At 53.7% G+C, this 26740-nt stretch overlaps 1 protein-coding gene across 1 annotated transcript in view; it reads right to left on the bottom strand.

Moving 5' to 3' along the window:
- Positions 1–3156: 3156 nt before the first annotated feature.
- The window catches only part of PBX4 (PBX homeobox 4), a 50255-nt gene continuing 26671 nt past the window's right edge, over positions 3157–26740 (bottom strand). Inside the window, exons 3-8 of the mRNA XM_065931419.1 lie at positions 10620–10849; positions 10157–10347; positions 9788–9923; positions 6137–6293; positions 5679–5785; positions 3157–3785 (exon numbers count right to left, since the gene is read on the bottom strand). Of these exons, the coding sequence (XP_065787491.1) occupies positions 3699–3785; positions 5679–5785; positions 6137–6293; positions 9788–9923; positions 10157–10347; positions 10620–10849 (908 nt within the window). The 3' untranslated portion in view covers positions 3157–3698. The remainder of the gene's footprint in view (positions 3786–5678; positions 5786–6136; positions 6294–9787; positions 9924–10156; positions 10348–10619; positions 10850–26740) is intronic.

Genomic DNA, 26740 nt, shown 5'->3' with positions numbered 1-26740 from the left:
GCAGCTCTCACCACACCTTGCCTCAGTTTCCCTCTCACACCTCCACGGCCTCTGGCGGCATTTTTGCTGCAAATGTGCTCACGAGCTGACTGTGCTCTCTGCCTCTGATTGCTTCTTGAACTGGTTTATGGCCCCGTGGTTCCCCTGGGCCCATGCAGCTCAGTCGGGCCACGCTGGTGAGGCTTCACTTTCTGCTCCCGAGATCTGTCTTTCTGACTTGTGACATCCTCTCTTGATTTTTGTCCTGTATTTTGGCCTCTCCCAACTTCCAAATTTCTTTCTTTCTGTCTTTTTGAAGTTTTGCAATATTTCCTTTATTTCTTTCACTTTACAAAAGAAGTTCTTTTAATTTTTAAAATACTTTTTATTTTGTATTGGTGTGTAGCCAGTGGACAACGTTGTGATAACATCAGATGATCAGCAAAGGGACTCGGCCATACCTGTATCCATGTATCCATTCTCCCCCAAACTGCCCTCCCCTCCGGCCGCCACATAACATCGAGCAGAGTTCCATGTGCGATACAGTAGATCCTTGTCCCAGCTCCCACATTTCTATCCTGAACACGACTCCTCTGCCCAGCTGTGTGGACACACCAAGCCTGCCGGATCAGAGCCGAGCTACCCTCCCTCTGTGCGTCCCGTCTAGTCTCCCTGTGGTCAGAGCACCCTACTCAGCCTGAAAGCAGGCTGCATGCAAGGGCCAGACACAGAAGGCCTCGTGCGGTGTGACCCTACGTGTATGAAATGTCTGCAACAGGCAAATTCATGGAGACGGAGCAGATTGGTGGTTGCCAGGGGCTGGGGAGGGGGCCTGGGAAGTGACTGCTCATGGGGAGGGGTCTTCTTTTGGGTGGGCTGCTCAACAGCCTCGATTGAGACTCCCCCACCCCAGGCTGTGATTTTGGGGCTTCCTAGCATCTTAACCGTTCCTGCTGGGGGAGTGCTCAGTGGAAATGTCACAAGTGCAGCGGGAGATCCTGATGGGTGGTCCCTGCGGCTTTCCAGGTAGCTTAGTGGTAAAGAATCCTGCCTACAAATGCAGGAGACACAGGTTTGATCTCTGGGTTGGAAAGATCCCCTGGAGAAGGAAATGTCAACCCACTCCAGTATTCGTGCCCGGAGAATCCCATGGACAGAGGAGCCTGGCGGGTTACAGTCCAGGGGGTCACAAAGAGTCAGACACGACTGAGCACTGCAGCAGCGCACTGAAGGGAGGAAACGAGGCGGCCACTATGCAGAGCGCCAGGCCGGGCGGCTCGCTGACCAGCACTCAGCACTCAGGAGTTGCTGAGCTGAGGGGCAGTGAGGGCCCAGGGCTGCAAAGATGGAACTACTCTAAGTATCCAGTACCAGGAACGAGGGGCTCACTCACTGGAGGAAGATCTTTCCAGATGCAGAGGCAGTGACCACTCCAAGATACATCATCTGGAGAAAAGCAGGGTGTGCCAAGTGGGGACGTGCACACACCATCACAGACCATCTTGGGAGGACCCAACCCTAACTCTGAGGATGGGTCTGCAGCGGATGCCGCTGGAGAAGGGGCCAGGGCCTGGATGGGGTCAGCTGAGATTGTATTACCTTCACCACAAATCTATTTCTTGAGACTTCCCTGGTGGTCCAGTGGTTAAGACTCTGTGCTTCCAATGCAAAGGGCATGGGTTCAATGCCTGGTCAGGGAACTAAGCTCCCACATGCCGTGCAGTGCGGCCAGGAAAATATATTAAAAAAAAAGAAATCCATTTCTTGGTTCTCAAACAGAAATGGAGACACGGAGGGCAGTGTGGTAACTGATCAGGTGAGAGCAGCAGGCCTGTGGCCGTGACAGGTAAGGGTGGGCAGGTGGATGGGAGCCAGAAGGGAGGGGGCTGAGGTCCTCTGATTCCTGGAGACCACTGTGCTCAGGCTTTTGGGGTGCAGGCTGTGATCCCGTCATGCCGCATGGCTGTACCTGGCGCACTTTCAGTCCTGCACCTCGTTTCCTGTCTGCACCCCTCACTAGAGCGTCAACACCCCAGTGGTTGCACTGCACGGGGTGGAGCCAGGAGGGAAGGGGTGGAGCCAGGAGGGAGGAGTGGAGCCAGGAGGGAGGGGAGTGGGAGCCAGGAGGGAGGGGGTGGAGCCAGGGGAGGGGGTGGAACCAGGAGGGAGGGGAGGGGGAGTCAGGAGGGAGGGGGTGGAACCAGGAGGGAGGGGAGGAGCCAGGAGGGAAGGGGTGGAGCCAGGAGGGAGGGGTGGAGCTAGGAGGGAGGGGAGGGGGAGTCAGGAGGGAGGGGTGGAGCCAGGAGCTGGGGGGGGGGGGAGCCAGGAGGGAGGGGTGGAGCTAGGAGGGAGGGGAGGGGGAGTCAGGAGGGAGGGGTGGAGCCAGGAGCTGGGGGGGGGGGGGAGCCAGGAGGGAGGGGTGGAACCAGGAAGGGGGGGGAGCCAGGAGGGAGGGGTGGAACCAGGAGGGAGGGGGGGAGCCAGGAGGGAGGGGGGGAGCCAGGAGGGAGACATGGGAGGGCTTGGAGGCCAAGAACCAGGAGAACAGTGACGCAGTCAACTGGCCAGGATCTGGGGTGAGCTGTGGGGAGGCGTGCGGGAGTTGGAACACACTGTGTGCAGAGAAGAAACCCTCTGCACGGAAATTCAGGAGCTAGTCGTGGAGTCAGCTGGTAGTGTGGAGCCAGGGCCCCGGTAGCGCAGACTGATGGGCAGATGCAACAGGGCCCTGACTGCCCCAGTGCAGGCTCATTTAATTCTTCCAACAGCCCAGCCCTGCCATCTTGATTTGGCTGCTCCAGGCCTCAGCTGTGGCGTGGGGCACTTTAGGTGCGGCATGTGAACTCCAGTGTGGCACTTGGGATCCAGTTTCTTGACCAGGGATAGAACCTGGGCCTCTTGCACTGGAAGCCCAGAGTCTTAGCTACTGGACCGCCAGGGAAGTCCCCAGCTCTTCCATCTTCATTCCCAGGGAGGGCAAGAAGAAGAGGAGATGGAGCGAAGGTCCCACCTGAAGGCTGAAGCAGAGGAGGAACCAGGTGAGGGGACAGAGGGACACCTGGGAGGCGGGGCAAGTTGAGCACGAACCTCAGGCGAGCGGGATTTCAAGAGCACAGAGGCAGGAAAGTGCTTGGGAAGTTTATTGTCTGGAATGACATTTCAGCTGAAAATGGTAGAACTTGTATTAACAGAAGAACGAAAAGTGCCAAAAACTAATTCTGGGAAAACCCTGAGCTCACAAGACTTAAATCAAAACTGCATTTTCATAACACAACGCAAGTCAGGGAGAGAGACAGTGTCTGGGCGAGTTGGCACCGGGACAGAGCAGTGAGCAGAAGGTCACAACTCACACGACTGCGCTTGCGTTGTCAGCCCCTGCCAACAACAGATCTGGGGTGAATGGCGGCAAAAGTAAAATCAGTCCAAAATTTTAATGGCAGAATTGGTGCCAGAATTTCTTCTAGAAATAGTTCATAGTCTTAACCATAAAATTACTGTATATATATATATATATGTATAAATATAAAAACAAGAGTTGGGAGAACAAGTTGCATCTCAAGCCGTTTCAAATCCCAGTTCGTAAACAGACGACCGCGTTGGTGTCTCTGGCCGGCGGCTCACGGGGCGCCCTCTGCCGTCAGCTCTGGGTTTTCTGAAGGAACTCGAGGGCCAGGGAACCAGGGCAGGTCACACGTCCTCTTTTCTGCTCGCCCCAACACTTAATTAGATGCGTCTGAGGTGACACTGTCGGGGTTGCTAGCGGGTGAAGCGGTTGGCATTTGCCTCCCCGGCCAGCCGCCCCTGGCCTGAAAAGACAGAAACAGAGCTTCAGAGGGGGCCGTGAAGACTGGTGGCCCGTCCAGCCTCCACGTCCCTTAGGACGTGCTGAGAACTGCGAGAGGAGCCAGGAGACGAGGGGGCACGCAGGGGTCCGCCCTGAGTCGCAGCTGGCCTCCACATGGACCTGCTTCCTTGGCCGGGGAGAGGGGAGGGAGGCCCGGGCGGGCCGGGAGCTAACAGTGGGCCCTGAGAGATGGCGGTGAGATGTGCTGGGCAGCGGGAGGTTCGGGAACCCAGCAGGACGCGCGTCTGACTGGGAGTCAGGAGGGGAGGGCCCGTGGCCGCTGGCGGGGGGGCTCTGCCTGTGCTGCGGGGATGTACTGGTGCACGTGACCGTGGGGTGTCCATCCACAGACCGCCACCATCATGGAAACCACTGTTGACAATGGCTGCCTGCTCCAAGGTGAGTCCTGTTTGCAGCCCACGAGAGCAATAACGCACAAGCTCCCCTTCTCCTCCCTCATTCTCAAACTTTCCTGAACAGGCTGAACCCCCCTGCCTGCACCCTCTGATGCCTGCAGCCCCACGAGGCCCAGACCCGGCTCCCTTCCTGCTCTCCCCACGGCTGTTGCCTCCCACATGTCCCCAGGGCCTGCCAGAGGGCCGTGCTGGGCAAGAGGATCGGAAGGCTGGCGCTGCTGCACTCAGCCTCAGTCTCAAAGCACCGGGGTGGGGACGCCGGCCGCAGGGGGACACACTCTGCCCTCGGACGGACACCACAGGCCTGTGACCCCAGCAGGAAGATATGAGTGAGGAGGGGAGGGCCCAACTGGCAGGCCTGGGAGGTGACCGCCTGGGGCCCAGTGTGGGCCTGGGAGCCAAAGGGCAGCTCAGGGCTGAGGAGCCGGTGGGGGGTGGGGGGGGGGGAGCGGGGGTGCTCAGTCTGGAGACCTTCTCTCGGGAAGAGCATCTGTGCCTGCCCGGGCCAGGGGACTGGGGCACAGCTGGGTGTGCACACCACAGCCCGCACTTTCCCACATACTACATAGACCCCCCCTCACCCCAAGTCACTCTCAGAGGCTTGCCCCTACTGTGCTCGAGGCGCTGGGCCTTGGGCAAGCGCAGAGCAGGATGAGCTGGCCACCTGCTGGCGTCAGAGTGCTGGCTCTGCTAGGTGCTCTCTGGGGGCCGTGGGGTTGCCATGGTGATGGGATGCACTGCAGCAGGAGGCATCCATTCCCTGAGTCTTTAAGAGGGGTACGCTGAGGAGGCAGATTCGACTCTGAAGCAAACAGTCTGGCTGCGTAAGACCCTGCCCACTGCTGCGTGGCCATGTCACACCGGGACCTCACAGCTCAGCAGGACAGTCCTGAGTGTGGGCCCGGCCCCCAGCCGCCCCCCGCCATGGCTGTCAGTGGGGGGCCGCGAGAGGGATGGCGTCCCTCACCCTGAGAACCTTCCTGAGGCCACATCCTGAGACAGCCACGCTCCGAGGCCCATGCTCTTCCCAGCCACTAAAATGAACCTCCACTCTGGCCCAGCTGGGCGCCAGCAGTGGGTGCCTGGGACGGCGAGGCATGCTGAAGGCTCTGAACTCAGGGTGCTGCACCTCCAGCCCCCCAGGGCCTCATTTTCCTGCCCCAGCCTCTGCCTCGGGGAGGGAGGGCCCCTTCCCAAGAGGCAGAGCCGGCCGTGCCCCCGAGTCCTATGAGGACCGAGGTCTCTGCGGAGCGGCCCACGGTGCCCAGCTCCCTGAGGCAGCTCCGCCCGCCTGCACCATCCCCGTGACGAGGGCCTGGCGGGCCCACCTGGGTGTCACGCCCTGCATGAGAGCCTGCGGAGGCCGCCAGGCCCAAGGACCTGCCACCCGTGGGGCTCCATGCCTGCTCGTCACTGGGTTGGGGGCCCCACAGACTCACCTGGGCCAGCAGGCCGCCTCTCCGGGGCGTGGGCTGGAGGCAGGCCAGCGTCTGCAGGCGGACAAGTGTGTCCCCAGGGCTGGTCAGCGGAAAGGGGCCAGAGGAGCCTGCAGGGGTCGGAGGGGTCAGGACCAGTGTTCCTGCCCCGGGAGGCGCAGTGACGCCTCAGGTGGGACTCGCCAGCCCCCTGGGTCGGGGAGAGGCCATGAACGGGACTCCCATGGCCCCCGGCCGTCCCGCAACCTGTGTGAGTGGGGAGACCAGCCTTCTGGGGTGCACCTCCTGTCCCCGTGGCACCCGCCCAGTCAGCCGGGCTGTGTGATTTGACGGGGACCATCAGCAGTGGGAACGGAAACCCCACCGTGTGAGCAGAGGAGAGAGGCGTGTGCAGGGCCCGTCGTGGCTCAGCGCGCCCAGCCTCGGGGAGCCGCCAAGCTGGGCTGGGTGGCCTCACTCACTGGAGTGGGAAATCGATGGGCAGCTGGCCTGGCGCCCTGGGCCCCTGACTTCGGTGGCGTCCATCGCCGTCTTGGCTGTGTAGATGGTAGCCTCTTCTTGAAACTTCCTCATGTTCTTTTTATACCGGATTCTTTTGTTACCGAACCAGTTGGAGACCTATGGACACACAGAGGCAGAAGTCGCTGGAAAAGCTGACGGAGCAATGAGACATGACATGAGGGCATTGCTGAGTGACGGCGCATGGCCCCAGGAGGGGTGAGAGGCTGAGACTGGAGCTGGCGCTGATGAACCCTGGGCACAGGGAGATGTCTGCCGTGTGCTGGGGGCGCCCTGGAGTCGGTGTGGCTTACAGAGGGGGAGGACCAGGCGCTGCTGGAGCCTGGGATGAGGATGGAGGTGGGAGAAGAGCAGGTGCGTGTCACTCGCATGTGTGGAGAGACCAATGTCTGCTCACTGCAGGCAGCAGGCTGGTTCCTGACGCGGGACACGTGCACCAGCAATCGCGTTTCTGGGAATGCAATTTAAGCAAAGAACACAGCCGAATCCAAAGCTTCTCCAAGGATAAAGGACCACCTGACAGAGCAGGGGAGGAGCTGAGCACGGAGCGGGGCGCAGGCAGCCTTCAGTCTTGGTTGGGAGGGAGCTGCAGTCACACGTCTTCTAAGCACGGAGCCGGAGCCAGCCCAGGGGCCCAGCCCTAACAGCACCTCTGCGCGAGCCCTCTGGGGCAGGGCTCCTGCCTGTGGATTGCTCTCTGGGCGGGTGGTGTCCTGGGCCCTGAGGCTGCTGAGCAGCATCCCTGGTCTCCACCCGCCAGAGGCCAGGTGCGCCCTCCCCTCCCCTCAAGAACCGTGACAACGAAAGCGTCCCCTGGCTGGGGGGGAGGCTGGACAGCGCCCAGCGGCAAGAGCATGGAGACGTGCACAACCGGACATGCCGCATATCCCTAAGCAGGGAGCCTGGGCCTGCAGGTTCACGCACACGTGAGACGTGTGCATTTTCGTGAACAGAAACACAGCTGAATTGCCTGGCAGGACAGTGGATGACCTTTTCTCCTTTAAAAATTAGTTTCTTTAATGTCCCTCTGTAATCCTCTGAGTGTCAACCACGGACAGAAAAAGCCCCATGTGTGTTCCCTGCTCTCAACTCTCCTGCCTCGGTGTGAGTGTGACCTGCTCACAACCAAGCCAGGTAAGCACCTGGCTCCCACTTACCTCCAAGGAATGCACCCACACGTCTGTGTTGAAGTTTGCAGAAGAATGTTGGCGAGCAGTTTTCCATGTTGAATTCAACTGGCATTTTAGAGGGGCGAAGAGCAGACTTCCCGAGTGGGTGTCTGCGGGGGAGCTGGCTCAGGCCGGGGCCCGCCCTCCCTACAGGGTCTGTCCCAGCACCTTGGACAGGAGCGAGATGCCCTCCCTGCAAGGCTACCATAGCTCGGCGTCCCCGGCCACTCCCTGCCCAGTCCCTTTGGTCCATGTAGCTTAGCCATTCAGGTTTCCACCCATTGCCCCGTCCATGGGCTCAGCTCTCCTGTCCTTCCCCCTCAGGCCTCCTCAGCCTGCAGTTGCAGCTGATCCATCCTGGAAACATCCACAGTCTCATCTGCAACAACTGTGCCTAATGTTGCTCCACTGTTTTCTCCTTAAGTGAACCTCACAGCCTGCACCAGATCTGGAGCCCCACTCAGCTGTCAGCCATCTCTCCCGAGGAGCCGCCGCAGCGGGGAGGGGTCCCAGGACAGAATTCCGCTGCTGGTGGGGGGTGGGGATGTTGGGGCCCAGCCACCGAGCAGGAGTCGCTGGAATGTGGCCAGTGCTTTTCAAACCTTTGTCACAAACTCTCTCCCCAGATGAAGTGTAGACCCCAGACCCGCCTGCTGTCTGAGGCAGCAGGCCTTGCAGTGAATCTGGTCATTTCCAGACAACTGCTCCCGGGGACAGATGGGCTGCCATGCCTCCCACTTCTTCTGGGCCTCGAGGTCCTAGAGGTGCAGCCCTCACTTCGGTTTTGGCCGAAGCGCTGAGGATACCACGGCAGTTCCGGGTGAGTGAGGACACCCGTGAGACCTCGCTGCCTGTGGGACCCTGCAGGGCTCCTGAGTGCCACTGTCCCCAAGTTGCTGCTGGGCTAGGCAGGGACTGGGGCAGAGGGTGGTGACTGAGGGTGCAGGTTGACCGGGCTGGAAGCTCAGCCTCTCCCTCAGCACATGGGGAGGGGGTGGCTGCCTGCAGGCAGGTGGTCCCGCTTACTGAGTCCAGGTCCCTGACGGCCCTCTCTGTGGCCAGAGGCAGGTCTGACCCCCACGCTGCCCCGTGGGTGTTGCCTGGCCCGTTTCTCATTTGTGGCCTGCCTGTACTTAACTGTTCTCATTTTAAAACCTTTTGAAAGGGCTTCCCTGGTGGGCTAGTGGTTAAGAATCCACCTGCCAATGCTGGAGACATGAGTTCAATCCCTGGTCCAGAAAGATCCCACATGCCTCAGAGCAACGAAGCCCAAGCCGGAGCGCCCCTGTTGTGGAGCTCCACAGCAAGAGAAGCCACCACGAGGTCCAGGCCACGCAGTGAAACTAGAGTAGCCCCCACTCTCTGCAGCTAGAGAAAGCCCGAGCAAAGCAGTGAAGACCCAGCGCAGACAAAAGTCAGTAAGACAAACAACAAAACCTTCTGACGTATTTCTTGGGCTCTCGCCTTAGCCCCGACTCCACCCCAATCCCACTGAGATGAACAGTCATCCCAATGTGGCCGGAAGTTGTCCAGGTCTTTTCTCCAACCTGCGCTCCTATTTCCCATCTGGAGCCAGCTGTTGCCTGTCTTGTACCCTCAGACACACACTGGACTGTCTGAGAAACTAGCAGGTAATGCACACACCTGAATTTATTCCAGGATAACTGAATTGGTACTTCTGCACGAGAGCTGGTCTATCACTTTAAGTCCTAATCTTGCTCCAAGCTCTTTTTCTTCCCCCAAGCTTACACCCCATCCATCTGACAGAACACAGCACACCCCTCTGATATGAGAATATTAAATCTTAATGACTGGGCTTCCTTGGCAGTTCAGTGGTAAAGAATCTACCTCCCAACGCAGGAGACACTGGTTCGATCCCTGATCCAGGAAGATCCCGCATGCCGTGGAGCAACTCAGCCCATGTGTCACAACTACTGAGCCTGCACTCTGGAGCCCAGGAGCCACAACTACTGAAGCCCGCTTGCCCTAGAGCCCGTGCTCCACAAGAGAAGCCACTGCAATGAGAAGCCTGTGCACTGCAATGAAGAGTAGCCCTGCTCGCCACAACTAGAGAGACGCTTGTGCAGCAGTGAAGACCCAGCACAGCCAAAACTAAATACATAAGCAAAGAATGTAAGGTTTAAAAAAAGTCTGACTACAACTCACCAAGTATCACTACTCAGTGGTGTCACGACCGCACACTCACACCCATGTCCTCAGGGAGCGTGGGAGGGTCGGTGTGGGCTACTGTGCCCACATTCGTAGCACAGACCCAGGACCTGAGCCCAGACAGCCAGTTCCGAGGCTGCTCTCCATGTTCGGCTGTGGCTGCACGCCACACTCAGCCCCTGCACCACACATCTCATGAACCTCCCTGGGTGTGCCTCCTGGGTTCAGGGAGCTGTGGCGGGGAAGGACCGTCACCTGCGAGACCGAGATGCCACCCCTCCTGGCCAGCTCCTCTTTGGCTTCTTCACTGGGGTATGGGTTGCTCAGATGGGAATAAAAGTATTCATTCAGCACTTCTGTGGCTTGCTTGCTGAAATTCTGCCGCTTACGCCTGAGAAGACAGACAGCCTCAGCCAGGGATCATCCGCGGGGCCTCATCCCCATCTCTGATCTCCTAGAGGCTGTTTCAGCAGCAGTCAGCACTTCATACCCTCCCTGGAGGCTGTGTGAGGGCCGCACCTACAGAGCCCCCGCCTAGGCTGGGAGGCTCCCGTAACTCAGACCCATACCAGCGCAGGACTTGCTGCCTCTTCCTGAGGTCACAGGCTGGGGGCAGGGCCTGACCTGGCATCGAGGAACCTCGCGCGCAGGGTCATCACGGCCTCACAGGTGCTCTGCTTCAGCTGCATCTGGATGCTGTTGAACTTGCCGTGGATGACACCCACCAGGTGCGCTATCTCTGTGGGCGAGACGGGCCTGACCCTGCTCTGCTCCTGGAGGAGGCTGGTGACGTGCCTGGTGAACTCGCGGCAAGCCTGGGGTGGGGACACACATGCCAGCAGGTGACCTCCTGGCAGGCTGGCCCGGGGCCCGTGTGGGACCAGCCCCCGCCCCCCGAGCCTCTCACACAGGCTGGCTACTGAGAAAGGAGGGCAAGGGGCTGTGGTCCGATCGGCCACCTCGGCTACGAGGCCAAGCTCGCGGGCTCTCCGCTTGATGCTGCCCAGGGAAGGCAGTGTGTCCACTGTGCTTTCCTTTGACACATGTGCATTCCCGTGATAGAGACTCTTCCACGCAGAAAGGTCACCTGTTCGTATTTCTCTAGCTCGGAGTGGTACACCTGTCGGATATGGGACAGCTTGGCCCTGTAGCCAGAGTGCTCGAGGCCCCTGTTGCTGGGACGGCCGTCTGGCGCTGCTGCTGCGCCCCTCCCTTGCTTCTCCGGCCTGGACACGCCCTCGGCCAGCAGCATGTTATCCAGCCTCAGGAGCTGAGCATCAGGGGGGCCCTCTTCCTGAATGCCACGGATGCTTGACACTGGATCAGAGAGAGGAGATGGAATCAGTGTCTGTTGTTGGAGCAAAAATCACCACAACAGAGCGCTAGCACTGGCCACCTGTCTGAACATTCTTCACGGAACCCTTTTGGGGGAAGAAAGACTCTCTGATGACAGACATCAAATAACGCACTCTGATGCTGGCCTAGGTGCTGTGCTCAGGAGCCCAGCTGGGGTGCCAGGAGTGGAGGGGGCAGACACGCCACAGCCCGAAGCTCACAGCTGGGTGCACGTGGAGCTGCAGGCAGGGCAGGGGTGGGATGGCCCTGGGTGTGGAAAAGCGTGAAGCCCTGAATCACACCCCCAGATGGGAGAGGAGGCACCTTCCAGACGCTCATACCGCAGAGACAGGAATATGAAGGCTAGTGGCAGCCTGGCTTTGGGTGAGGCTCTGCTGGCATGTGTCTGAAACTGAGCCCCCAGAAACCAGGTCCCCTGACTGAGTCTCATTAACTTCTCCATCTGAAACCTTATTCCCTTTCTCATCCCCTTTGACCTCCACCCGGTGTTGTTCAGTCGCTAAGTCATGTCCGACTCTTTGTGACCCCATGGACTGTAGCCTGCCAGGCTCCTCTGTCCACGGGATTCTCCAGGCAAGGATACTGGAGTGGGTTGCCATGCCCTCCTCCAGGGGATCTTCCCGACCCAGGGATCGAACCTGAGTCTCTTGCTTGGCAGGTGGATTCTTTACCCTTGAGCCACCTGAGAAGCCTCAACCCTGTGTTAACTGTGTTCACTGAACACTAATCAACCAGTCAGATGACTCATATTCTGTTGTTGATAACATGGTTAAAGTGCTAAAATTGCTATTATAGATATTTCATCATTCATGTACAAACTCAGGTTGTGTTTCCAGGGCAAGATGACCTAATGGACACCCAAGGCACGGACCGCCTGGAGAGTGAATCATAAGCCAGAAACACCCTGACTGTTGAAACTACGATTATGAAATGTCACAAGATGACGCTTAATTCCAGCCTCTCTGTTCTCCCCCTGAAAAAAGGACCCTCATTCAAAGACCAAAGTGGGGTAGATCTGAGGCTTGTCTGCCACTCCCTTGCTTGGTGCCCTGAAGTAAATGCTGTACTTTCCTTCACCGTGACCTGGTGTCAGTACAGTGAATTTGCTTTTCAGGTGACTGAACTTTAGTTTGGTAATACATCTGTTGTATCTGTGTCTGTTCTGTGAGTGTGCTGTAAAATCAGAGAGGAAAAGATGGATCCAGAGGTGCCAGAGAAGATGAGCTAACTCACTGAGAGATGGGCTAGTTTGAGCGCAGACCCAGTCGCCTGGCTTTGTAGCACGGAGAAGCCATCCTAGCTAGGTGATGTGCTCAAGGGCAGGACCAGACAGGCAGTGGATGGGCAGGGACAAGCTGCTGCTGTCCAGGGGGTACATGTCAGCTACGAGGCGGCCAGAGGGAGAGGCCCCAGACTGTGACCACGGGAATGTGAAAGTGTTAGTCGCTCAGTTGGGTCTGACTCTTTGCGAGCCCATAGACTGTAGCTCACCAGGCTCCTGTGTCCAGGGCATTTCCTAGGCAAGAATACTGGAGTGGGTTGCCATTTCCTCTTCCAGGGGATCTTCCTGACCCAGGGATTGAACTTGTGCCTCCTATGTTTCCTGCCCTGGCAGGTGGATTCTTTACCGTCTGAGTCACCAGGACTTGAGGAAAAGGAAGAGACTGTGACAACTCCCACATTCGCCCTGGAAGGCTTTACATTTTCCCAAGCAGAACACTCAAAACAGCAGGCAGGCAGGTGAAAAGGTGGTGTCAGGCTGGTCCCTGACACAGCTCAGCACAAATGTCTGGGTTGCTGCAAAGCAGTTGCTACCTGGGACCTGGGGCTGAGCCGACCAGATCAGGTGCAAGGAGGTATTCGTGAGTCATCGGTGTGTGGCGTGAGTTTGAGAAGTCTGTTTCTCTCTACCTGTACCTGCAGGTACAGCTATGAGAAGGCCATACCCCCTGAATGCTAGAAAATCCGCGTTTAAAGGGCAGGCAAAGGAGCAGATGGAAAGAGTTATGAGGCAGGTGGAGGAATAATCAGAAGTGGTTACAGAGGGGTGAAAACATAGGTTTGGTCATTAGGGGAAGATTGTTCAGTTCAGTTCAGTTCTGTTGCTCAGTTGTGTCCAACTCTTTGCAACTCCATGGACTGCAGCGTGCCAGGCCTCCTTGTCCATCACCAACACCTGGAGTTTACTCAAACTCATGTCCATTGAGTCAGTGATGCCATTCAACCAGGGGAAGATTGTTAACCTCTGCAAAAGCAGCTGCAGAGTATGGCCTGATTAGCAAGTTCAGAGGAGGACGGGAGGCAGGCAGCGTAGGGAGGAGGCTGCTGCGGGGTTACAGAGTGAGGCTTGGGTCCAGGGAGGGTGGTCTTGGAGGACCTGTTTTTTCTCTGCTTTTTCAGTGATGGAACAAATATCTGTGGAGATAGAGGAAGGAAGGCTGAGGGGTGGCTCCTAAGGGGATGGGAGGCAGGGAATGGGGAAGGAGGTAATGAGAGATGATATAGATTCCATGTGGTTCTGACTTTCAGGAAAAACAAAGTTTTAAGTCTTTTCTTAGAAACAGGCTCTCAGTATTGTCAGCTACAAATGGACTGAAGTGCTCAGGTAAGAACTGAGCTTAGGGAACTCCCTGACGGTCAGTGGTTAGGACTCAGTGCCCTTACTGCCATGGCCTGGTCCAGCCCCTGGTCCTGTAAGCTGCGTGGTGCAGCTGAAAAACAGTGTAACCCTATCATAGAGACATCTGCTCATTAATCATGTGCCCTTTCTTGTTCCCTGTTTAACAGATGAGCTTTTTTTGGTCAAAAACACTAGTGAAAACTGAAGGCGTTCAAGAGATGTCCTTGCAGGAATTTTCCTCACATGCAGGGACCGCTACCTCCTCAGATTCGGGGACTCTCAACTCACACAAAAGAACTCTTCCCGTTTAGTCCCACTGAGCTGCAACAGGGTTCTTTCTGAAAGAAATAAAGGAAAAGGGTCCCTTTTATCAATTGCGGGCCTTCCAGTTCGGAGACCTAATCCTCTAACGGCCTTACTTGGTCTTCAAGAAGCGCCAGATGTAAAGGCTGGGGACTTCTGAACAGAGTGGATCTGCGCTGCCTGAGCCTTGGAAAGGCCCACACCCTCTTAACTGTTCCTAGCCCACAGCAGATTATGGACATGCTCTTCCCTCATCTGTCTGTGTGTGCAGATCCTATTGATTCTACCTGGGGGACTGACCCATCATCCAACCCCTCCCTTCACGCCGCTCCTGGAACCCTGCTGCGTTGACCCCTCCCTGCCCTCTGCGACCTTTGAGGAAAGCTCTCCCCTCTGGCCCATCAGGCACACCTACAAGCTGACTGCCCTCCAGTGCTGTCTTCATCACGCCAGTCTTCTGTTCAGAGACTCCAATCAGCTCTGCATCCACAGCGGTGGCCTAGGCTCTGACCCTGGCACTCGGGGCCCTTCCTGACAGCCTTCCAAACCCGCCCTTGTGAACCTGCCCTCTTCCGGGCTCTTCACGGCCCTTGGAAGCCCAGCAACTGTCTCAGGCTTGCTCAGCAGCGCCTCCCTAAGCACCCGTGGGTCTGGCCTGGGCTCAGGAGTGACGGAGAGGGACACAGAGCAGCCCCCCCAAGAGGGCCCCCAGCACGGCCCGACTCCCAGGGCTGGAGAGGTCCCTTCAGCTCCTCTCGTTACAGTTAGGGGCAGGAGTGGTCCAGGCTGGACACGTGGCTGAGTGAAGAGTGGGTGGGAGCACGTGTGTGTGTTTGTGCATTTGTGTGTGTATGCCTCTGGGCTGCTGAGGAATGCTTAGTGGTCTGTCTTTTGTTCTTTTATTTTTGGCCACGCCTTGCAACTTGTGGGATCTCTGTTTCCTAACCAGGGACTGAACCTGGTTTAAGGCAGTGAGAGCACCGAATCCTAACCACTAGGGAACTCCCCTTACACTCTTTTATTTAACCAGCAGCGTCAAGAGAACGCACTGGTCATAGCAAACACCCTCTTCCAACAACACGAGAGATAGTTCTACACATGAACGTCACCAGATGGTCAATACCAAAATCAGATTGATTCTACTCCTTGCAACCAAAGATGGAGAAGCTCTACACAGTCAGCAAAAACAAGACCTGGCTCACATCATGAGCTCCTTATTGCAAAATTCACGCTTAAATTGGAAGAAAGCTGAAGTTCCAATACTTTGGCCATCTGATGTAAAGAGTCGACTCATTAGGAAAGATCCTGATGCTGTGAAAGATTGAAGGCAGGAGGAAAAGGGGGTGACAGAGGATGACATGGTTGGATAGCATCACCAACTCAAAGGACATGAGTTTGAGAAGGCTCTGGGAGATAGTGAAGGACAGGGAAGCCTGGCATGCTGACATGAATCTGAGCAAACTCCAGGAGATAGTGGGGAACAGAAGAGCCTGGCATGCTACAGTCTGTGAGGTTGCAAAGAGTTGGACATGACTTAACTGACTGAACAATGACAGCAAAGCATCTGAGAACCCATCGTAAGTCAAGTACCCAACCAGGTGCAGGAGATTTTAAAAAAATCCCAGAAAACTATGGGACCTATTCTCAACTGAAAACTCTCACAGAGAACTCTGAGAACAAAGAGAACACCCCTTTCTCACACCTCGTTACGGGGTCTGCATTATCGTGAACTTTTTTGGAGGGGTGCTTTGAAATGCTGATTAACATCTTCAAATTCTTGTTCTGAGAACTTACCCTACAGGAACACAGACACCAGTAGATGTTACAATTATAGGACACACAGACCACACTGAAACTGTGAAAAACCAAACCCGCCCAGATGCCCATGAATAAGGAGAGTCCTGGGCAGTGGATTGGCCCCAGGGCAGCCAGCAGCAGAGGGAACCTGGAGCCCTCTGCTCCTAGGAGTCCTCCAACATACGTTCTGGCCTTCCCCAGACTCCCTTCCCAGCTACTCCAGCAGGAGCTTTGCCTTGACTTTTGAGTCACACAGCCATTGAAGGTTTATATGCTCAATGAGGACCAGCAGTGACCAACCAGGGCACCAGGCATGTCATTCAGCTATGTGGAGTGGCCGAAGGGCACGTCCCTGCTAGTTAAGGCCCGACAAAACATGGTCCACCGGAGAAGGGAATGGCAAACCACTTCAGTATTCTTGCCTTGAGAACCCCATGAACAGTATGAAAAGGCAAAATGATAGGATACTGAAAGATGAACCCCCCAGATCAGTAGACGTTCAATATACCAATGGGGAAGAGAGGAGAAATAGCTACAAAAAGAAAGAAGAGGTGAAGCCAAAGCAGAAACAACACCCAGGTGTGGGTGTGTCTGGTGGTGAAAGTAAAGTCTGATGCTGTAAAGAACAACACTGCATAGGAACCTGGAATGTTAGGTCCATGAATCAAGGTAAATTGGAAGTGGTCACACAGGAGACGGCAAGAGTGAACATCAACTTGTTAGGAATCAGTGAACTAAAATGGACGGAATGGTCAAATTTAATCCAGATGACCATTATATATACTACTGTGGGCAAGAATCCCATGGAAGGAATGGAATAGCCCTCACAGTCAATAAGAGTCCAAAATGCAGTACTTGGTTGCAGTCTCAAAAATCACAGAAAGATCTTGGTTCGTTTCCAAGGCAAACCACTCAACATCACAGTAATGCAAGTCTATGCCCCAACCACTAATGACGAAGAAGCTGAAGCTGACTGGTTCTATGATGACTTATAAGACCTTCTAGAACTAACACCAAAAAAAAAAAAAAAGATGCCCTTTTCATCACAGGGGACTGGAATGTAAAAGTAGGAAGTCAAGAGATACCTGGAGTAACAGGCAAGTTTGGCCTTGGAGTACAAAATGAAGCACAGCAAAGGCTAACAGAGTTCTGCCAAGAGAATACACTGTTCATAGCAAACACCTTCCAAGAACACAAGAGAAGACTCTACACATGGACATCACCAGATGATCAATACCAAAATCAGATTGATTATATTCTTTGCAGCCAAAGATGAAAAAAACCCTACACAGTTAGCAAAAACAAGACCTGAGGCTGACTGTGACTCAGATCATGAACTCCTTATTGCAAAATTCAGGTTCAAATTGAAGAAAGTAGGGAAAACCACTAAGCCATTCAGGTATGACCTAAATCAAATTCCTATGATTATACAGTGGAAGTGACAAACAGATTCAATACACTGGATTTGGTAGATGGAGTGCCTGAAGAACTATGGATGGAGGTTCATAACACTGTATAGGAGGTGGTGACCAAAACCATCCCCAAGAAAAAGAAATGCAAGAAAGCAAAGTGGTCATCTGAGAAGGCCTTACAGGTAGCTGAGAAAAGAAGAGATGTGAAAGGCAATGGGGAAAGGGAAAGATACACCCATTTGAATGCAGAGTTCCAGAGACTAGCAAGGACGATAAGAAAGCCTTCCTCAGTGAACATTGCAAAGAAATAGAGGAACACAATAGAATGGGAAAGTCTAGAGATCTCTTTAAGAAAACTGGAGATACCAAGGGAACATTTCATGCAAACATGGTTTCAATAAAGGACACAAACGACAGAAGCAGAAGACATTAAGAAGAGGTAGCAAGAATACACAGAACTGTACAAAAAAGCTCTTAATGACACAGAAAACCACGATGGTGTAGTCATTCACCTAGAGCCAGACATCCTGGAGTGTGAAGTCAAGTGGGCCTTAGGAAGCATTGCTACAAACAAAGCTAGTGGAGGTGATGGAATTCCAGCTGAGCTATTTCAAATCCTAAAAGACGATGCTGTTGAAGTGCTGTACTCAACATGTCAGCAAATTTGGAAAATTCAGCAGTGGCCACAGGGCTGGAAAAGATCAGTTTTCATTCCAATCCCAAAGAAAGGCAGTGCCAAAGAATGTTTAAATTACGATACAATTGCACTCATTTCATATGCTCGCAAGATTATGCTCAAAATTCTCCAAGCTAGGCTTCAGCAGTATGTGAACTGAGAAATTCTAGATGTACAAGGTGGATTTAGAAAAAGCAGAGGAATCATAGAAAAAATTGCCAACATCTCCTGGCTCATAGAAAAAGCAAGATGGACTTCCCTGCTGGTCCAGTGGTTAAGACTATGAGCTCTCAATGCGGGGGGCCCAGGTTCGATCCCTGGTCAGGGAACAAGATCCCACATGCCACAGCTAAAAGATTTCATGTGCCGCAACTAAGACCCTGTGCAGCTAAATAAGTTAAATAAATAAAAATAAATATTAAAAAAAAAAAGATGGCATAGAAAAAGCAAGAGAATTCCAAAAAACACACCTATTTCTGCTTCATTGACTACTCTAAAGCCTTTGACTGTGTGGATCACAACAAACTGTGGAATATTCTTGAAGAGATGAGACTACCAGACCACCTGACCTGCCTCCTGAGAAACCTGTATGCAGGTCAAGAAGCAACAGTTAGAACTGGACATGGAAAAATGGACTGGTTCCAAATTGGGATATTGTCACCTTGCTTATGTAACTTACATGCAGAGTACATCATGTGAAATGCTGGGCTGGATGACTCATAAGCTGGAATCAAGATTGCTGGGAGAATATCAATAACCTCAGATATGCAGATATCACTTTAAGGACAGAAAGTAAAGAGGAACTAAAAAGCCTCTTGATCAAGGTGAAAGAAGATAGTGAAAAAGCTGGCTTAAAACTCAACATTCAAAAAACTAAGATTATGGCATCTGGTCCAATCACTTTATGGCAAATAGATGGGGAAAAAGTGGAAACAATGTCAGATTTCATTTTCTTGAGGACTATAAAGAAAGTCGAGCACTGAAGAATTGATGCTTTTGAACTGGGTGTTGGAGAAGACTCTTGAGAGTCCCTTGCACTGCAAGATCAAACCAGTCAATCCTAAAGGAAATCAGTCCTGAATATTCATTGGAAGGACTGATGCTGAAGCTGAAGCTCCAATACTTTGGCCACCTGATGTGAAAAGTCAACGCACTGGAAAAGACTCTGACGCTGGGAAAGATTGAAGGCAGGAGGAGAAGGGGGTGACAGGGGATGAGATGGTTGGATGGCATCACTGACTCGATGGACATGAGTTTGAGCAAACTCCGGGAGATAGTGAAGGACAGGGAAGACTGGTGTGCTGCTGTCCATGGGGTCGCAGAGTTGGACACAATTTAGAGACCGAACAATAGCAACAAGGAGAAAATACGCCTGTCACAGCCCAGGCCCCGTGGGGTTAACAGTGCGTATGTTATGACAGGCATACACACGTTTCAGGTTTTATTTCTTCAGAGCTGTGCATTTTTGTGAACACACCGGGGTCCCGGCTGTGGACACGGGTCTGCTGAGCACCTCTGCGCTCTGTCTGCACCCCTGTGTGGAGCACGGCCCAGCCGTTTCCCAGCACCCTGTCCCTGGCTTGACTGCCGTCATTAGCACGTGTGACCGCAGCGCGTGTGAGCCTCCTCTCACACACGTGTAGATGACTCGTTACTATCAATTGCAGCAACTCACTTCCAGTCCCCGTGGTGCTCCTCGGCGCCCCCAGGCCCCGACTGCGGAGCGGGTGGCGCTGGAGACCAGGAGCGCAGCTCAGGACACTGTCAGTGAGAGGCATTCAGAGGAGGAGCTGGGATCTAAAACAGAGGCATTCCCCGCCAAACCACCAAATTTCCTTATGTTCCCAATTTACTGTGAGTTTAAAAACCACACAGCGAGGTAAAATAAAATTATGAATATCAACACATTATGTTTTTTATAAGAAACAATATGGAACTGCTATGGACTAAATTGTGTTCCCCAAACTCACACATGAAACCCCAAATGTCTATGTGAAATAGGGCCTGTGAGGAATTAAGGTCAAATGAGGTGATGGGGCAGGGCTCTAATCCATAGGACCATGGCCTTCTCAGCAGAGGACAAGGCTTCCTTGGTGGTTCAGACAGTAAGGAATCCAGCCGCAATGCAGGAGACCCGGGTTTGATCCCTGGGTCGTGAAGATCCCCTGGAGAAGGGAATGGCTACCCACTCCAGTATTCTTGTCTGGGAAATCCCATGGACAGAGAAGCCTGGCAGGCTACGGTCCACGGGATTGCAAAGAATCGGACAGGACTGAGCGACTAACACTTCATTTCAAGCAGAGGAAGAGAGACCTCTTCCATCTACAGACCAGTAAGAGAGCCCAGACTAGGAACTGACCTAGCTCCAGACAATAGTAAACCAATGAGCAGGGGAGTTCAATAAAAAAAACTGCTCACCAAGACTGTGGTCCGGGACTCTGCCTCTCCGTGTGCGTGTCACGGAGCCTAGCGGGTCCAAGCAGGAGCCTCTAAATGTGTGGGTCCACACGGGTCCTCACCTCTGCTTCACTGCCTTCAGGTCCCCCGTCCTTGGGGTGCCTCTCCACCCTTCCCCTTCCCTGACGATTTTTCTCCTATGTGCACAGTACAGAAGAGGAGATTTTAGAGTGTTTCTTTCAGTTCTAATCTAGACAAGGACTCCTCAAAAGGTAGCATCTGGTTTGCCTTCTGTCTGCGTAAAGGCCAGCACAGACATGAGAGGCGGCAGCGTGACAGGGTAAATTCATGTCTGTTGAGTCTAATGGGATTTTTGAGCTTATTCTTTTAGATGTCGGCTTCACTTTTTTTTTTAAGGTAGCAAGCAAATAGGCTTTATTAAAGAGAAGGAAAGTACAAAGCCCTCAGCATAGACACTGAGAGGGGGTAAAGAGTCACCCTCGGCTTCACCTTTTGTTTCCCTCTCCTGGTGTCCTTCTGTGGGTTTCACACTGGTCCTGGGCAGTGGTGAGCCAAAACGCTTCCAGCGGCCAGGGGCACTCTGCGCCTGGGGCACTCCCGGGGGCTGTGGGTACGTCCTGGGGGTGCCCTAGCCCCAGGTGCAAGGTCCAGGTGAGGGCCAATCCAGGAGCGACACTCTCGGGGGGCGAGGCTGCTTCCTCTCACAGGTGTGCGGGAGGCCTGCCTCCCCGTGTGTCGCGACCATTCTTAGTCCTGGGGTGGAGGTGGCGCTGCTACCCTGAAGGAGTCTGGAAGAGCACCCTGGGGTCTGGAGAGGAGATGCTGAGGGAAAGCCCCGTGCGCGGTAAAAAGGCTCATTCCAGGTGTTCCCATCAAGGGAACTAAGCGAGAGGCGCTAAGCGAGGAGGAGGGGCCGGGACCGGGTTGTAAAAGAAGAGCAATCCATTCTCACGGGAAGATCCATGCAGTGAGGAAGCAAGGCCCTGCCAACCCCAACGACGCCAGGCTGCTGGCATCACAGATGTGGTGGAACCCAGGCTGTGGGCGCTTCCTTCGCAGAGAAGGCAGACCGGGTTTCCTGACCCAGGAGTGAACGCCTCAGCCCAGGCATCAGCATGGCAACAGGAGGAGGTGGGGCTGATGCACTGAGGAAGATGAGGAGGGGCTGGGCGGGATGGGGAGCGGCACAAAGAGAGGGAGGTGCGGGCAGTGGGAGACCCCAGGAGGCCCAGGGACCCACACTGAAGGGGCGGGGCCAGAGCAGGAGCAGGAGGTGGCCCCACCCCCAGCAGGGGGCGGGGCGGTGACCCCCGTTCCCCACCAGCCCCACCCCGCGTCCTCAGGTTCTGTTCCGAGAAGCTCCCTGGCTCTCCCTGCTGCTGCCCACTCTCCTCACTCACTCAGCTCCAACCTGGCTGCCTGCCTCAGAGACACTTTCCCAACGTGGAAGCAGAGATGTCCCGTCAGGCAGGTCCTAGCGCAGGTCAGGCCCCCTGGGGAGACTGACCTGCCCCACTGCCCGCCACCAAGGGCTCTGAAGGTCACAGCAGTCTCTACATGGCTGTGTGGGACAACCCTGCTCCCCAGGGACCCAGGGACTGTTGCTGGCTCCTTCACTGCCACGGCTCTGGTTCCCGCAACGTTCCTGGTCTCACGGAATCATGGCCCAGAAATAGGAACTTGTGCTAAGAAACCTCTCCCTAAAGGCTAGCAGGACATTTTAGGGACTGGCACTACCAGGCCCTCAAGGAAGAGAGAGCGCCTTCCTGCAACACTTTTAGAAAAGAGAGACACAGGAAAACCAGCCGCTCACCAGATGGAAAGTGAAGGTGGGCGCTAGCATGCAGAAGCCCCACACATTCATGACCTGCAACAGTAAAACATCATCAGCAACCCGAAGTCAGCAACATCTGTGTGCATGTGTGAGCACAGATACAGGGATCACAGCCAAGAAGACTCACCTCTGAACACGGAGTCATTGATGCCACTGACAACTCCCCCCTCATCCTCCACCTCACCCCCAAATTGGCCTCCAGGTGGGGTTGGTGCTGAGCAATGGCATTCAGACCAGCTGGCCACCCGCACTGCCAAAGGACCTTTAGATTCTTGCTTCCTGGTGATAACTTGGAACACAGCCTGCTGGTGTTGAGAACTGTCTGCATTTACCTTTGAGGCAATGTTTCCCAGGTCAGTTCTTTAAGCAAGATTCTAGATGAAGCCTTGTTTAATTAAAAAAAACTTTGTATGTTATTTCTTTGGCTGCACAGGTCTTAGTGCAGCATGCAGGATCTTTAGTTGTGAGGCATGAGTGGTATTTTAGTTGCAGCACGGGGGATCTAGTTCCCTGACCAGGGATTGAACCCAGGTCCCCTGAAGAGTCTCAGCCAGTGACCCACCAGGGCAGTCCTTGAAGCCTTGTTTCAAGACACTGGACTTTCTCAGTCCCATGAAAGTGAAAGTGTTCATCGCCCAGTTGTGTCCAAATCTTTGTGACCCCAAGGACTATAGCCTGCCAGGATCCTCTGACCTTGGGACTTTCCGGGCAAGAATACTGGAGTGGGTTGCCATTCTCTTCTCCAGGGGATCTTTCTAACCCAGGGATCGAACCTGGGTCTACCACACTGAAGGTAGATTCTTTACCATCTTTCCCATAGGACTTCACAAAGAATATTTCTTCAGAGAGTCCCTGGTGGTCCACTGGTTAGGTCTTTTTGCGCTTTCACTGCCAAGGGCCCTTATCAGGAACTAAGATTTCACAAGACGAGTGGTGAGGCCAAAATAAGCAAAAAAACAAAGAATATTCCTTTAGCAAACACTCATCAATTTCTGAAATCACAGCTGACATGAACGTTAGATATTCATCAGACTGAAATGTATAACACTATGCAAATTCCCGTCAGTTCTAATCAATCCTTAGTTAAAATACATCACAACCTAAGCGCTGAAATCTCAACCAAATATGCAAGTTGTTTTCATTTCAATACACGCTCGCAGTTGTTAATTAAAGGCCTGAGATTCTGTCATAAACTACTGAACTGCTGAGGCTCAGTGAAAATGGCATGGAGTTTGCTTCGGCTCTGTTTTCTTGTGGCAACAGGGCAAGAGGACAAGACAGAGAAATGCTGCAATAGAAAATGCAGTCAAGTAAAACGTCTAGAAAACTAGTCCATGCTCTCCTGTGAGGCTTTGAGAACATTTAAGAGCGACAGCCAAGAAAAACAGCACTTGTGGATGGTTTCTGTCTACCTTAAACAAACTTATTTCTCACCCCAAGAAATGCTCTAATTTCAGCTGAACAATATCTAGAAGCTTCTGAAGTTGAGCTCCGGTTGCCCCAGGTGTGACCTTTACTTTGCCGAGTCCTACACGGGGCGGTGAGCAGCCCAGCAACACACACAACCATGTCCAACCCACCCCCAGGCTGGAAATCAGATTTTCAGGCCTGCGTGGACCTAACTCCCCTCTGAGGGATTGGCCCAGGGACTGCTGTCAAGCAGGTTCTGGGTGACAGTCAGAAGGAGCATTCTCTGTTAAGAAAGGTTAGTCACCTTCACACCGTGACCAGGTTTACCGACAGCGACTGTGGGCCAAGCCCGTAACTGGGCTGGGAGATGCTGCAGGCACATCTGTGCATTGGCGGGCCGGCGTTCCAGGGAGGGGATCAGGAGACACACCAGAGACAAACCACGGGGCAATTTCAGCGAATGCTTAAGCCCTGAGAAGAAACTGGAATAGAGGTACAGACACTGCAAGAAAGTGATGCTTTATAAGAATCTGTGTACTAAGTCCTTAAGCTGTGGGCCCGACTAAAATCCTTCAGTCTTTGAGTGGTTTTTATAAAAGCTTTATTGAGAAATAATTCAGGTGACATACAATCCACCCGTTTCCAGTGAATAACTCAGTGGTTTTTCAGTGCTTTTACCAGGTTGTGCAACCACTGCCTAATTTTTCACCACCTCAAAGAGACCCCGGGCCCATCAGGAGTCACTCCCCACCCTCCCACCCAGGCCTCTAACTACTAATCGTCTCTTTCTGCCTCTTCTGGACATTTCACATAGATGGAGCCACATGCTATTGTGGACATTTTCGCCTGGCTTCTTTCACTCGGTGCAGAGGTTTTTTTTTTCATTGAACTATAGTTGATTTACAATGTTTCAGGCGTACAGCAAAGTGATTCTGTTATATATATATTATTTATATAATACATAGAAACAAATATATTCTATTAATGTACCATATATGTTATATGTATAATATATATATTTCTCAGATTATTTTCCATTATAGGTTAATACAAGATATTGAATATACCTCCGTCTACTATACAGTAGGGCCTTGTTGTTAGCATAAAGTTTTTAAGGTTCATCAATGTTGTAGTTTGTGTTAGAGAACTTCATTTCTTTTCATGGGTAAATAGCAGTCCATTGAACAGATGAACCATATTCTGTTTCTCTGGTCATCATCATGGACATTAGAGTTTTTTTTTTTTTTCCCCATAAATCTTAATTTGTGTATCTGTCTATACTAATCCATCTGTCTGTCCAGTAGAATTTCCCCGGTGATGGAATGTTCTACATCTGCACTGTCTAACATGTAAACCACCAGCTACACGTGGCTACTGAGCACTTGAGATGTAGCTAGTGTGGCTGAAGAAAGCCTTATTTAATTATACTTGATTTTAATTAATTCGAATGTAAACTGTCCCTGGGGGGTGAACCACAGTCTATGGCTGGTCAGAACTGGAGGCTCAATTCACGAGTCACCCTGAGACTGTGGGGCCAAGAAAGGATGCTCCAAGCAACCTGAAAAGTAACCCCCAGCTCTAGGAGATCCACTCCCTGCACAGCCACAGTGAGCTACTCCTCAGGTCCAGCCAATCACAAAAGGGGTTCGGATTCCAAAAGAAGTCACACACTGGCCCAAAGCGTAGTCGCTGAGACAGACCCAACCAGAAGGCTGGAACTACCGATCACGATGTTACAATCGCCAACAGCTCTGAGTGGCTGAGGGGGAAGGGAAACAGAAGTGAAAAAGCAAAATGAAAAAATGCTGGGTGACTTGTGCCTGAGAGCTTCCACCCAGGCCCGGAGCAGGGGTGAGGAAACAGGAGGTGGCCCTTTGTGTGCTGACATCTTTACATCCACTCTGCTGGCAGCAGCTGCCTGTGCTCCTCGGCCCCAGAGCAAGGCTGGCAGAGCTGGGACTTCTCGTTTCTCAGAGACAAAGTGAGCCCAGAACCAACCAAAGTGAAGCCCAGAGGTGCCCCTGAGGCCAGCACAGGGGACAGGCACGGCTTGGAGAAGACAGGCCAGGGCCCTCGGTGCGAATTGCTGGGATGCCTGGCAGCTCTTCCAGGGGCACTCCAAGAGCCAAAGGTGGCACTTGAGCTAATTTGAGCTAATTTGGAGGTACAGCCTGACCCACACCAGAGTGTGTGGCTGTTCCTGCTCCGAGGCTCAGGCACTTAACACAGGCTCTGCTTCAGTCCTTGTCAATACCACACACCTGAAACCCAAACACTTCAGAGTCCCGTCCTGCACCCAGCCCCAAAGGCTTCAGAAGGGGACTGGGCCAGTACTGGGTCCTCCCAACTAAATTCAAAGATCTCCATAAAGGGTTTATTAGTTCTCAGGAGCGCTCCTCCAGACACCAAGAAGGATGGTGTTTCAAGGGAAAGATGGGGAGCGGGGTGTCCTCTGAGGGTACGCTTGGCCTCTGGAGAGTGCCACGGGCAGGACCACCCAGACAGTGCACAGAGGGGAACATGGGTGGGGCACTGGCATCTTGACCCTGGAAGATGTGCCCACATCCCTGCCACTGGCGGGAGGAGGCGTTGGATGGAAGCTCCTGGAACTTGTAGGTAGGGCTTCCAGGAACACTGGACACCATGGCTCACACAGAGGACGTCGCTCTCTTCAGGGTGATATGAACGATAAGCCTTGTGTTCTGAGTCAGGCCCCAGACACCCCATCTTCCTGAATCCCATAAGATGTACAAGGTAAAAAGGATTTCACTTAATAGGTATCAGTCACCAGAAACTGCTCTTAATTCAACAAAAATACAAGCTGTGTACACTGTGTGTCGGGCACCAGGGCAGTCCTAGGACATGGCTAGTTACAGACCCTGCACTCACGGGGGGGACAGATGGCAGAGGCCAGGAGCCACTGTGGGGGCAGTGAGCGCAGCAGACACGGAGGCAGCGCCTGCGGCCTGTGGGTGCAGGGTCCCCCCCGAGCCAGAACAGCGTGTGGAGGGGCAGCACGCGGCCTGGCTAGGGGTTACCAGGGTGCAACCCTCTCTCTGGACTCCACTCTGCTCATCTTTAAAGCTGGAGTGAAGTCCCGTCTGCCCGGGGCCACTGGAAGGCTGGGGCGATGATGCTGCACCTCGCGGAGCTGTCTTGCTGTGGCCCACACTCTATCAGAGCCTGTGTTTGTGCTCAGTCGTGTCTGACTCTCTGTGATCTTATGGACTGTAGCTGGCCAGGCTCTGTCCATGGGATTTCCAGGCAAGAATGCTGGAGTCAGTTGCCATTTCCTCCTCCAGGGGATCTTCCAGAGCCAGAGATCTAACTAGTGTTGCCTGCATTGGCAGGCAGATTATTTTATCACTGAGCCACCTGGGTA

This window comes from Muntiacus reevesi, chromosome 1 (genome assembly GCF_963930625.1).
Source record: "Muntiacus reevesi chromosome 1, mMunRee1.1, whole genome shotgun sequence".
Taxonomy (NCBI): Eukaryota; Metazoa; Chordata; class Mammalia; order Artiodactyla; family Cervidae; genus Muntiacus; species Muntiacus reevesi.
This window is presented reverse-complemented; position numbering and strand designations above follow the sequence as displayed.